Source organism: Gossypium arboreum, chromosome 8, assembly GCF_025698485.1.
Source record: "Gossypium arboreum isolate Shixiya-1 chromosome 8, ASM2569848v2, whole genome shotgun sequence".
NCBI classification, from domain to species: domain Eukaryota; kingdom Viridiplantae; phylum Streptophyta; class Magnoliopsida; order Malvales; family Malvaceae; genus Gossypium; species Gossypium arboreum.
Genome location: NC_069077.1, coordinates 118,532,498 through 118,546,790, shown reverse-complemented (window position 1 = coordinate 118,546,790; position 14,293 = coordinate 118,532,498). Strand labels below are relative to the sequence as shown.

Sequence of the window (14,293 nt, the reverse complement as noted above, 5' to 3'; positions counted from 1 at the left end):
AAATAATATATTATATAACTATTAGTATATTATATATAATAGTGTACGATATTGTTTTGCATAAAATAATAATATATTATAGAATTATTAATGTAAATTTTAATACATATATGATATAATATTAATATTTAGCTAAATTCAATTATATAATGTAATTTTGTGATTACTGTATTATAGTGAGATGTTTGATATTGTATAACATAGTTATAGTGTATATAGATTTTATTAAACAAAAATTGAATAATAGTTATAATATATATATATATAGTATTATATAATATAATAATGCACATTATAGTATCAATAGTTTCGTATAATTTATTATATTATTAAAATATATAACTAGAAATACATAAACTATTATTAAAATTTTAATATCTTAATTTGTTTATATTTTAGTTTTATTAAATTAAATTATGAATTGAATTTTAACTATTACAAATTGTAATTGAGTAAATTCTTGTACAACTAGGTTATAATTTTATGTAATATAATAATTTACTCAAAAAATTGTTATTGCTGCCAATAAGGCATTAGCAGTACTAGCAAAGGCTGAGGCCCATACCTTGACCTTCAAACTCTCGAATCTCATCATTTACAATTGTAACACGTAAATCTCTCTCACAAACTATGTATGTCTATTTTGATTCTTTTCAAATTTAATCTGACTTTTATCCGATTCTTTATTTATTGTGCATTATATTAGTTTAATTCTACATTGTAATTGATCAAACATTATATTTGTTATTGCACTATCTTTGTACTAGCGAAACTTTAAAAAAAAAATATTCTTGTTTAATTTTCTTTATGAAGTAGAGAACATTGCAAAATAGGATTTAATTACTAATCATAATCTTTTAGAAAATAAATTACAATAGCCATATTTAAGCCATACAAAGAAACCTAATGACGAAGTATTATTTTGTAGGTATGGAAAGTTGTGTTCAATTCCAAGTAGCCTCATTCCCCATCCCAATATAAAAATAAACAAAGAAAAGAAAAAACTTGCGGTAACAACACATGACTGCTCCTCCATAGATAAATAGAGTAGGAAAGTTTCCATCACAAATGGGGCTAAAATCCTGGATACCATACACAGCCTACTAACAATGAAAAATTCAAGAATCAACCGCTGTTTCTACTTAAACGTGCTTTAACGGTAAACAATCACCTGAAAATCCAAAAGACAAGATATCAAAACTTCAAATATGAGCAACACTTAATTACAAAATAGCAGCAACAATACTAATACCAGTAAACATTCTAAGGAATCTCACATTTATGGATTTGGATACAGCAAGCACGTAATTAAAGGATTGAAGTACTATTTTGTTCAATTTCAAAAGGAAAAAAACAATTATTTTCAACTGCCAAACACCTTGACACCTTTTTTTGGGCGGTGGGGGGGAACTGAAGCAGGAAATGGGTTTCATTTCCTACAATTAAATTACTGATTATCATCTATGTGGAAAATCATAAAAATATATCCAATTTTAGTCAAAATTTAACACAGGACTAATGCAGACAATAACAGTCAATTGAAAATACGGAAATGTACATAAAAATGAAGTGAATCAAAGAAGAATATGAATTCACTTTCCGAAATTGAGTGTTTTGCCCTGTGGGAGAAATATGATATGATTATGAGGTTAAACAGATGAGAACAAATGAAAAAAGATGAAAGCTCTGCTCTGGTGTGTGTCATAGAGTGGCCATGCAAAGTAGTGATGTGAAGCAGGGAAAAAAACGAAGATCCAAGAACAAGGAATAAATCAAAATAGAAAAAGAAAATTGAGAGGAGACTTCTGATCTTGGTTAAGAAAAGGAGATTTATTCCTGATTCCTTTTCAGGCCCTTTTTCCTTCACTTTGTGTGCAGAGGGAACTTTTAAATTATAAATAAACACCAAGCATAACTAGTTTCAATTGCTTTTAGCTGCTCTTTGTTGAAAAATGCAAGGATTCATGCGAACTGCAAACTAAGAAGCTCCTTACATGCCTAAATGAGAGAGAGAACAAGAAGAACGGTGTTTCTTCTTCATTTGTGTTTAATTGTGATTATTATCACTAGAATGAAAATTATAATGCATGACGGCTTGTGTTATTATCATGCCAAATTTGGGACGTCAAGTACTTAAGTATTTATTTCACACCGAAAGTGGAATATAGGTTAAGTACTCGTATTTGAGTTCAGTGAAATGATATTATCAAACAGAACAGCATAATTTATATGGAGTTATATCCAAAAGGCATAAACGGCTAGTTCAACACTTATAATTCCATGAATGGAATGATAATTACCTGCTTATCCACTCGAACAACTCTTGGAATCTTCCTAACCTGAATAGGGTGTGAGATCAATGTTGAAGCGTTTCTTCCCTTTGCTTACTCCCTGGAAAACATCAATTGAAGAAATGATAAATACCGACATTCCTACTTATTTGATAAATAAAGATAATGCTGCATTGAAAGGCATCAAAGTGGTAACAACCCATGCACAAGAACAGTTATTATTACCAAAATCATAGATATCCTGAATATCGCTGCTATTTTTAATAAAAGAGTAGCACATAAGTCAAAGACAGTAATACTGTTTTGCCCACAAATATCTCAATGAAAGATGACAAACTTTTTCTTTGTAAGTTATTAATGTTAAAATTATGCCTTTAGATGTTTTCCAAAAAAAAAGAAAAAAACCTTCCTTAGGGCCCTTATCTTCTGAATAGCTTGCCAAAGAAAATTCCTACAGACTACCCTAGAATTATATTCTTCACAAGTTGCCAAGGGAGCAATCCTATCTCAAAAAACAAAAACTTCATATGCACTCTGTATAATATGAAATAACACCAAGTAAATCCATCTCCACAGTAAACATGAAGCAGAAAAGATAGAATGCCTACTATCCACCTTGAAAGAAGTACAAACCAAAAACCAGTGCCATTACTTTCTAAACCATTTAAAATACTAATCACCAATCTCTCCAAAATAGCAACAGTTAGTACAACTAAAGAAACTTTTACCACCAAAAATCTCCAAAGCCACTTTCCAAGAAGAGCTTTCATAAGGGATACGAGAAACTTCCATTGGTTATTTGGCCAGATCCCATGTAACTAAATGGAAACTAAAATCGTCACCCATAATCCCTTAAAAGAAAACAAACTTTTTGTTGCCTTTTTCTTAAGTCACCCCCCAAGAGATGAGACAAATGAGATAAATTAAATGGGGAGGTTTAGGTGTTTGATAAGCAAAAGTCTATTAGTTTTGAAAGAATAATGATTAACATGCAGCTAGGGGTGAGCATTCGATCGAATAGAATCGAATCGAAAATTTTCGAGTTAATCGAATTTTCGAATCTTATTTTATCATCCTAACTTAATTAGAAGTTTTCTCGAATCGAGTCGAGTGAGATGGAATTCGAATCAAATCGAATCGAATATATTTGTTTGAGTTAAATTTTAAAAAAAATGAGTTTAGTGGTGTTTATTTTTATGTAATTTTTCAAAAAAACATTTTTTCATACAACAAAAAATTGAAGTAAATAAGTGAATAAATAAGTGAGTAAACAACTAAAAAATAATTAAGAAGAAGAAGAAGGAAGAAGGGTTTATTTTAGGGTTTGAATTGAATGGAAATGGAGAGAAGAAGAAAAATAATTTGGGGTTTGGAATTTGTTGGGGGTTTGATTTGGGGGAGGAATTGGGATTTGGGAAAATAAATCTTTGAGGCTTGGGGGAAATTGGGTTTAAGTAAAAGCCTAAAATTTAAAACAATTAAAAATAAATATAGTTTATATTTGGTTTATTCGAATGATTCGAGTTATTCGAATTCGAAAATTCAACTTGACTCAAACTTGAAATTTGAAAAAAAAATTGAGTTGATTCGATTAACTTGATTAATTCAATTAACTCGATTCGAATAATTCAAAATTCGAAAGTTTTTTCAATTTTTTCGAATCGAATCGAATTTTGCTCACCCCTACATGCAGCCATATTTTCCAACATTTCTGAAATTGGTTCCTACTGTCTATGTTACTGAAACTTAGGTGTGTTAGATACATGTATGTATTTGACACCAATGTGATTATTCTTTTCTAAGTTTTTCCATGTATTCAGAGGATCCTTGGAGGTCATATCCCAATATCCAGAGCACAAGTGTCAAACACGGGAACTTTAAGAAAATGAAGAGTCCAAACAACATCCTACCGTTCTTCAAAATCTATCATCCAAAAAGTGGTCAAAATGATTGAAAGATCACCTAGAAAAATCCCAAATGGCAACCAAAAGTTCCATACAAACTCTTTCTCCAAGCAGAATCAACTACTTTTTGCTGGGATTCATATTTAACTAGAGACCGTTAAGGGGAAAAAATAATAATTCAAAAGCTACTTAATCTCTACCTAACAAACAAACTTTTGCCTTCCATTTGAATATTTGAAAATGTGTTAATAAAACAAGCTTATAATTTAGTACTACATGAAACATGCATAAGAGCCAATTAAGTTAATATGATAAACTATGGGCTTAGCACATCGTATTGGGATATGACAGTGTAGGCCTTAGCTCAATAAGCCCTTCATATGTGCTCCATTAGGATTAAATGGCTAGATGTGCAAACAAGATGAAGTTGAATTATAAGCTTCCATAAGGAAATTCTAATATTCTCCCACTTTGGCATCATTAGCAGAGTAATTTTAAGAAAAGCCATTTAGAAAACAAGACAAAGTTGATTAACAAAGCTCAAATTCAGTCTTGTTGAGAGTGCAAAGTTTATTTTACTTAAATAACCTCTCCCATTTACAATACCTGATGAGGTATTTAGGTATCAACAGATAAGCTTGGGACACCCAAGATTAGAAATAGCCAAGTAAAACGTGCAAAGTGCAAACAGAATTATATTGCTATGAATTACTATGGACACAATTCTAGAAGTTTGTGGGATTTTGACTTGAGATCTCTCCAAATATGTGACTGGTTGCAATAGAATTTTCCTCACCAAATATCAGAATTGGGCTTTGTTTCTGGTTGAAGAGTGGTTGCTCCTACATACATCATAAACGGGATTCTTTGTAAACAAACTAAGTACTGTCTCTCAGTCCTCAAGTCACTCATGCCAATACCATATAACCTTCTTCTCCAACAATACCATTTGAGAAACAACAGATTACAGAAGAAAGATTATTTATAAAAAAGAGCTCATAATTCCTCCTTTGATAGTTTTGTCTTTTCTAATATCCTTTTCAACTCATCCCTCCAACATTCTTTTTCCTTCTCTTTGTTCTAAACGCAAAGATCTCAGTTTTACCTCTCTGTGTGTCTCTTTGACAACAAATTCACTTTACTCTTTCGATGTATATATATATATATATATATATGTTTCTATTCAAACCAATAATATCACATCTCCTTTAATTAAGATTTATGGAATTTACTACCCAAATTCCTAGTAACCAACCATATCTATACAAAGGTCTGCATATCTGGTGACTTTACCCTGGATCTATTTTTGTTTTGTTTTGTTTTGTTCCGTTTTTTATTACGTTTTTTTAAAATTTCTACTTCTTATTTCATTTTTCTTATTTCAACTCAAAACTCAATGCAAAGGTTAGAAGGTAAAAGAAAAGCCTAACACCATGTTTTGTAGAAAAGAAAATAGAGGGAAGAGAAAAAAGTGGGGAAAGAGAAAGGGAGGAAGTCAGTCATTTTTCCTCTTTGTGTTTGGTATAAAGGATGAGAAATAGAGTGAAATTAAGCGGTTACGGGTAAAGTTGTAAATAAAATTGTTAATTATGTTAATGAGTGTTTTCCTCCCACAATTGAGAGGATTGGATTTGGAGGGAAAGTTCCTATTAACCAGCTTGGGAAGGACATCCCCGCCACAGCTTCAAGCTATCCATAGCTTTTCTATCTTAATATCAATTTCTTGTAAACAATTCAAATTGCTCAAGAAAAAAAATTACCATGCAAATATCGGAACAGTATAACATAACCATTCACATCAATGATGGAAAAAGAACTTACAGCTATTGCAATTAGCTCTTCCAGAAGTTCCTCCAAATGGCGCAGTGGCTATCTCCAGTAACAAGCAAAACATGTTCTGATAAGTTTATGACTTGATAATAAGGTCTGATAATATAACTTCTCTACATTAATTGACCTGAAGACACAATGTTCTAGTATTTGAGCAAGAGCAAATTATAAATTTAACTCACCCATTGAGTCGGACCATCAACCGGTGCATTTAATGGATTATCATGCACCTAGATATCAAAGAGAAAACTTTTAGGCGCCAAAACCAAAATCAATCTCCATAGAAACTATATGAGAATGTATTTTGCACACATGCTATTTCAATAATCAAAGTAAAAATCAATGCCTGTAAATTGTAAGTTGAGTAAAAGACAACCCAAACACCAGCTTAGTCTCTCAATTACTTTATAATACAGCTTTCCACAAGGCAGTCAAGCAAAACATACCTCCATGAAAATTCCGTCCACTCCAACAGCAACTGCAGTTCTTGCAATGCATGGTATGAGTTCACGGAAACCTCCACTGGCTACACCTCCACCATCCAACTATACACAAAAGAAAAGAATTAACATGATAAAAAGTGAAACTCAGAAGCCATACAAACTAATAAACTAAAGGAAAACAATGACGATCAGGAAACCCATATCATAAAGAACACCGACTATATAGCAAAAGTATTTAGCAGAAACGAGAATGAAAGAAAAGTTACCGTAGAATATTAATCCTCAAGCTAATTTGTTTCAAATATTTCAGACCAATGTTTTGGCCACACAATATCAAATGGACAGAATTGCAAATAACAAAATGCAACATAGGAAGATTTAATGTGATTTTTGGAGCTTTTGCCACTGACGCAATTAAGTGATTTTGAATTAGCACTGACCTTCCCTTTGGTCAAGAAAAAGAATAAGTACTATAAAGAAAATGGCAGGTACACCGACAAAATTTGAGTTTGAGTTTGCACCAACCTACCCTTTGGTCAATAAAAAGGGCAAAATAATAAGAACTATACATGAAATGATAGGTAAGGCAGCTTATCATCCATATTATCATTTTCATTGTAAATTTAATTAATCCTGTGAAATATGCTGGATCTTGAAGGTATGAAACAGCCCTAGGTGTATCAACATTCACAGGAAAGAAATTCTAACTATAACCATCAACTCCGAATCAAAACTCAAAGATGAAATGAATATGAAACAAGCAGATCTAATGTCAAAAACCATTTTTGTTTAAAATTACGTTTTCCTTAGCCTATCCCATATTGATTGTTCTTACAGCAAAAATATCAAAAAAAATATATAATGTTAGTCAACTATCCCATTTCAAAATCAGTGACAGATCCTTCCAAATTTCTTGAACATAACTGATTGAAAGATACCATACAATATCAAAATATCGGTTAACAAGTAACATCATCCATAGCCATAACAAGAGAGCACTCTATCACACTCTAGTTTCGGAAACAAAAAAGTCATATTCAAAGTTATCCCAACCTTTCTTCCAGCTGGCTGTTGCAGTGAATGTGTGATATCAGCAACCTGGAGTGAAATTATTAAATCAGATAATGAAGTCCACCGGTTAACAGCATGAAAATGGAACAAAAATTGTTAAAATTACACAGATGAAAAAAAAGTCATACTGCAAATAACTATTTTTTGTTTGTAATGTCTCTTCAAAATAAACATAGAAGTGACATATTGCAAATAAACGCATATGACTGAAGCAAGCATTATAGACTACAGTCAACCAGACCTAGCTCCAGGTCTGCCCCTGAGAGTCTGAATGCATGATTTAAATATTTTCAGGGAGGAAAGAAACATTAGAAAGTATAGAAATTGCAATCATAAGCCATATGCTTACAACAGGACAATTCGCTTCCCTCATCCACTCCAAGTTACGTGGATCAACAATAAGATCATCTGTAAATCAAAATAAATGCAATAAGATCAATCAAAAAGGGTAAACAAAAATAACAATGCATCGAAAAGTTGAATTCGAATATTCAGTAAAGGTGATCTTAGGCTTGAATTACAATACAATTCTGATAGACCAAAAGGGGGTTGATTAATGATATTAGAACACAAAAAGACGGAACAAGAAATAAAAACTAAATAAATATTTTATTTATGCATTGATTATACAGAAAACGGATGAGCACTCAATTGTTCAAGAAACATAAATCCATGAGAACCTATAAATTAGAATTTCCAAAACTTACCATGCTGGAAGCAAGGCTGAGATGATTGCACCTTTCCTATAATGTTCCTCAAGTCATGTTGCTTTATAAGATTAAGGGTTAATGTCTTGAATCATTGTAACACTTCTGCTTTAAAAATGTTCAATATTGTACCTATACTATGAAACTGTTTAACATTGTGGTACCTAGCATTAACACCATTAAATTTTAGTTATAATGTGACCTTTGATCAATCAAGTCCGGACACATGGAAAATACCAATTTATTTAGAAATTAACGTAAAGTTTACTTTTTAAAAAATAAAAAATGCAATTATTTTTAAAATACTAAATATTTAAATTATATTAAAATAATATATTGTTTTAAAAATAAAATAAAATAATATTGAGAGATAAATAATATTATTTCCAAAATATGAAAATTAAAGATTTACTCGTTTAAAAATTTTAGATATGTAGTATTTAACCAATTTTTTTGTTTTTGAAAAAACTTTTAAATGTACTTATAATATCTAAATTTATTTTTAAAATAAAAATTTTAAATTAAAATATATTCCTGAATTTAATTAAATTAATTAATTTTAAGCAAGAGTTATTTTAAAACTAATTATTAATTTTTAAACATGTAATTTTAAATAATTTCCTTTTTAAATGATTTAAGAAAAATAAATTAATAAAGTAATTTAATTACATATTTTATATTTTTAATTTTAAAATATTTTTGAAAAATACAATATAAATTCCTAACGAGTAAATTTAAAAGTTTTATATTTAAAAATGATTCTATTTTAGTTTTATATTTAAAAATGATTCTATTTTAGTTTTATATTTAAAATGATTCTATTTTTAATTTTTAAAATTAATTTCTTAATTTGAAAATGAAATGTTTTAAAAATATTATAATTGAAGAGTCACATATTTTTAAAATAATATATTTTTAAATATCTTATATTTTAAAAATAACTTTTTCCTTTTTTCTTTTAAAAGGAAACTCTATATGTTAACTTAAAAATAAATCAGGTCCTGCAACCATATGACGGGACTTGATAGGTTAAAGCCACATCAAAACTCATATTTAACCGTGTTAATGCTATGTTCCATAATTGGTTAAAGCTACATCATAACTCATTCAACAGATATAATCCTGAGTAGACAATGATAACGGTTTGATAGTATAGGTATCAAACTAGTCATTTTTTCGAAGTAGAGGTACGGCATTGACAAATACAATAACCTTTAGGGGTCATTTATGATATCATCTCTAATACTAACTTTCTAGTTGTCATACCTAATGCCCCTTCAAAACACCCATCTACAGCTTGTGCCTAGACAACAAAATTGACTCAAGATGCTTTTGGGCAAGGCGCACTAGATTAGACACTTGCCATGTCATTGAGGCACGCATTTTTGTTATGTGATAGGCATTAAAAAAGAAAGAAAAAAGCTAGCTATGAAGTTTTCTTTATTTTATTTTATTTTTAACTCTTTTATTTATATATTATTTATTTATTCTTTTCATTATAGGATCTTTATTAGTATGCAAAGGGATAGTACTAAATCAATATTTGAGTATTCAACAATAGACATGACACCACAAGGAAATCATGCATATTAGCCAACAAAAAATTGCATGTTTTTTAGATAAACCGGATCACTCCTTAGTGTTTGTCATAATTATATATCTTAAGCTTGTACAGACACATAGACGCACATTGAAAAATACACAAATATGCTTATTGTGCCTTACATCACTCAACTGAGTGACTTTTTCTATCTTGTGTTGCGCCTAAGGCAATATAACGGTTGTAAAGCCTAGATTGTAGCTTGTGCCCTTGACAACATGTATTATATTGAGATTGGGCCCTCCATCTATTGCTCGCTAGTTGTTGCATTGAATAGATTAACACAATATCACATGTTATTTGTTGCCTTGTTTTCAAGTCTAGTTTATAAGAACATTCATATGAATAATTTATGGCCCTACATGTGAAGGGAGACATAAGGTTATATCAAATTTAGCCTACAGTTTGTTGTGGCTCTATATCCAAGTTGGACATCACCACCACCTATGACCAATTAATTTTAGTTTGAAGGGTTTAACATCATTCAATGAATCAAATGATCGTATATTGTTTCCTAAATAAGTTCTTGAAGAATGTTAGTGAAAATTAACAGAAAGATTTGAGAATCCATTAACATTCTATACTATTACCATATTACTACTTATTTCAAGAGTGTGCAAACAACACACAAGTACTCAATAGATCTATATATGAAGTTATGAACCAAGAAAACCTTCCTAAAGAGCCTAAATACAGATCCAAAATAATTTCTTTCTTTTTTGTCAAAATTTCCAGAACAACTTACTATAGCCAAACATGGTGCCTCTTTCACAAACCATCACATTCGGATTCCCAGCCAATCTAATCTTCTCAGCAGAATTTACCATAACCTACAGATATGCATAATTACAATGAACAGCCATGTATAATAACAGAAAAGTAGAGTTTACTTAAACTTGAGAGTTTGTACTCCAAATACTAGTTTTGAAATTTGTTTTAGTATCAAAAGCAGAACACTCACAGAAGGAGCACAGAACTGGCCTTTTTTAATATTGATAATTCTTCCAGTCTTGGCCGCCTCAACTAGAAGATCCGTCTATCGAACAAACAAAGACAAAATATTCTCAACAATAGACCAAGGTCAATCATAACTTTTTTTTTCATGAACATGGAATGGTGCCGTTAATAATAAATATCAGGTTAACCTGACGACATAAGAATGCTGGAATCTGAATAACATCAGCGACTCTTCCAACTGCTTCACACTGAAAGCAAACGGGTATTTGATAGTTATCCAAACAATAGATTAAATGGAAGGAATATAAGAAATAATTTCTGTCCAGCAAAAGGTGTGCAGGCTCATATTATGCTTACTTCATTTGGTATGTCAGATTTTGTTCATGGCCAGACTAACAATATGAAAAAGCATCCACCAAAAACATTAAAAGGCGTTGTTAGTAATGATCTGGTATGGAAATTTTGATTTCATCACACAACTACTTTAAACAACGTATGATTCATATATGTGCTTGTTCATTAAGTCTAAAGTTATGGTTTCCTATTAAGAGAGTAGGATAGTGCATTGGCCACATTACTTCTCATCAACGGCAGAAGCAATGCATGGTAATATAAAAAGTACATCAGCAGATGTATAGATGATTTTTGAAACAAAATGCATTTGAAAAGACATAATCCAAAGAAATCACATTCACAAAAATTCCAAAATGAATACATGAACATAGATTTAAAATAAATGATAAAGTTTGTGTATAGATAGATGACCTCCAAGGTTTACTCATACCTGAATAGTTTCATGGACATCAGTTACAATTGGAATGTCATATGCTACTTTAACTTTCTCAAGGATCTGCAACCCAAAAATAAATTGAAATATTAATCTAAGTAAATATATCCAAGATAAAGTTGCACAAAATTTAAATTGACCTCAGACAATGTACTTGCAATTCCAGAATTGTAAAGAATAGTAGGAAAAGCAAAACTCTACCATATGTAGAAATACATCCTAAGCTCAATAACAAAATTAGAAAAACAAACTCTGCAGATCCATGTCAAGCAACCATGTAGCATGCAATGTAAGCAAAGCAGCCATGATATGTAATAAAGTAAAGAAACTAAAGAAAAGAACCTGCAAGCCTTCAGCCATTCCAGGACCCCGAAATGATTTTGATGATGTTCGGTTAGCTTTATCAAAGCTTGATTTGAAAACCAAAGGCAACCCAAGTCTACAAAATACAGAACGCGCAGATATAATTCAGATATTAAAAAAAAAAAACATAGCTTTGTACATGTTCTACTATGATCAATCTCAAGTAGTTTTGCACAAGTGATTCCAAAAAAGAAAAAAAGGCGGGGGGAAGTAAAAAGAAATTCATGCTTGGTAGTGATAGTCTTGATGTAGCCAGCCATCCTTAGAATGTGATCTTCAGATTCAATCACATTGGGACCCGCTAACAAGAAAAATGGATCCGCACCCTGAGATTCAACATTTATTCATACAATTATTGAACAGAAACTACTAGCTCGGGTTATAAAGAAAAAATAATAATGAATAATAAAGTGGGAACCATCACCATGAGCTTGTTTAACAGCGAAGCCGAGGAATCCATACTAAACTTCAGCAACTGCAGTTATCAGTCCCGACTACCGAGTATAAAAAAAAATTAATTATTTAGAAAAAAACTCCACCACTGAATTAATAAATTGAGAGAGATAAGTATCAAGAAAGAAATGGCATAAATCAGAATAAAAGAAAACTCCGAGATCTAAAATATTGCGAAATGAACATTAAAAAAAGAGAATAATGTTAAAAAAAAGCAGAGAGTTAAATTATAAAGAGAGAAAGAGAGTTACCAGAAAAAAAAAGGGTGAGAGGACAGAAAGAAGAGAAACTCACAGTCGAATCAAATATGCTGAAAAGGACGGGAAGTCATGAACTAAGAAAACTCTCCTCTCCGGATAATAGTAATTTTTTTAATAAAATAATAATTAGAATTAAGCCAAACAGATAAAATACTTAAAAGGAAAATCATATAGTATGGCCCAGTATGGCAATTCATTGAAAAATTTAAATGTATTGAAAATTAATATTTATGATTTAATAATAAGCATTTATCATTTAATATAGGATATTTTAATTATTTATTTTATTTTATTTATTTTGACATTATATTATCTTATAAAAATTTTATGTTTAAAATTTGATTTCTTATTTATAATTAGGTGAAATGTTTAAATATCAAAGATAAAATGTAGAATATTTTTTGTAATTTAAAATATGTATTTATAAAATAATTTAATTATATTTTTAATTAATTTTAAGTAATATATCAAATAAACTTTATAACTTAAATTCATTATTAAATGTTTAAGACTTATTTTTGAACATTTAATTTTTGAGTTTATTAAATAGCACTAATTATTTTTAAAAAATATTAAATAATCATTATTTTATTTAAGTATTTATCTTATCTCATTATATGGTGTAGTTATGTGCTATTTATAGAAGGTTAAAAATATTATAAAGTAAGGAAGAAGGAGAAAGCCAACAATCTCTTGGTCTAGTAGCAAGAGTATTATGTTATAAGTATAAGAGCTTGTGTTCAATCCCAAATAAGATCATCTCTCTTAAGACTTTACTAAAATAAAAACATTATGGGAATCGATGGAACCTCTTCAAGAGTTTTAACAAAATCATGACAAATTTTTTTATGATTCTTTTATAAATAGGTATTTTGAATCAATTTATAATTTTCATCCAACTACTATACAACAAGTCAAATTTACCACATATATTCAAATAATTTCTATATGCCTCTGACATTGTGAATCCTTCAAGGATTTTAATATAGTGATTCATATAAAAGTTTGTAACAACTATCATTAGACGTATGTTAAATTTCCATGAATTGTCAGATTAATAAGATATCTAAAGGTTATTGCATCTACAGTAAAAGAATATTATATCTTCTCATAATCAATGTCATATTTTAGAGAATGTAACGCCTCAAAATTTTTTATATGACACATGACATAATTTCGAGCTCAAATATCAAGGAAATTATGAGAAAATTTTGTGGAGTGAGTTAGATAAGAAATTTTATGAAAGAAAATTGATATTGGAGAAGAGATTATGTGAAAAGAGTCGTAAAGGTGAAAATATGACAGAAAGTACCAAATCGTAAATTTTGAAAAGTATGAGGACTAATTTGTAAAATTATCCAAAAATGAAAATATTAATTATTATGAATTGTTTGACATGAAATGGATTGGAATGTGAATTTTTTTTTATGAAGATCACTTTTGGGACTAAATTATAAAATTTAAGAAGTATAGGGACTAAATTCTAATTTTCTTATTTTTACAAAAAAAGAAGAGAAGAAGTGCAACTTTTATCACTCATGGAATTCTATTAAAGATTTAGTATGATTTATGAACTTGAATCATTCTAAGTACTAAATCTTCAAAAGAAATAGCTAGAAAATGCAAG

The 14,293-nt window shown here is 29.8% G+C and overlaps 1 protein-coding gene across 2 annotated transcripts; it reads right to left on the bottom strand.

Moving 5' to 3' along the window:
• Nucleotides 1–822: 822 nt before the first annotated feature.
• Nucleotides 823–12,794, bottom strand: LOC108454589 (2-dehydro-3-deoxyphosphooctonate aldolase). Of its 2 annotated transcripts, none has more exons than XM_017753098.2 (15): nt 12,658–12,794; nt 12,378–12,447; nt 12,182–12,279; nt 11,933–12,029; nt 11,588–11,653; nt 10,992–11,051; nt 10,808–10,882; nt 10,592–10,676; nt 7,889–7,947; nt 7,522–7,566; nt 6,472–6,570; nt 6,208–6,255; nt 6,017–6,064; nt 2,301–2,391; nt 823–1,171 (listed from the first exon to the last, which is right to left on the bottom strand). In XM_017753098.2, exons 2-14 carry the CDS (start codon nt 12,411–12,413, stop codon nt 2,335–2,337), a joined length of 873 nt encoding a protein of 290 aa, XP_017608587.1. In that variant the 5' UTR covers nt 12,414–12,447; nt 12,658–12,794; the 3' UTR covers nt 823–1,171; nt 2,301–2,334. The 2 variants fall into 2 exon arrangements, with proteins under 2 accessions (XP_017608587.1, XP_017608595.1); XM_017753106.2 differs by having other exon boundaries at nt 12,701–12,747.
• Between the last annotated feature and the right edge of the window lie 1,499 nt (nt 12,795–14,293).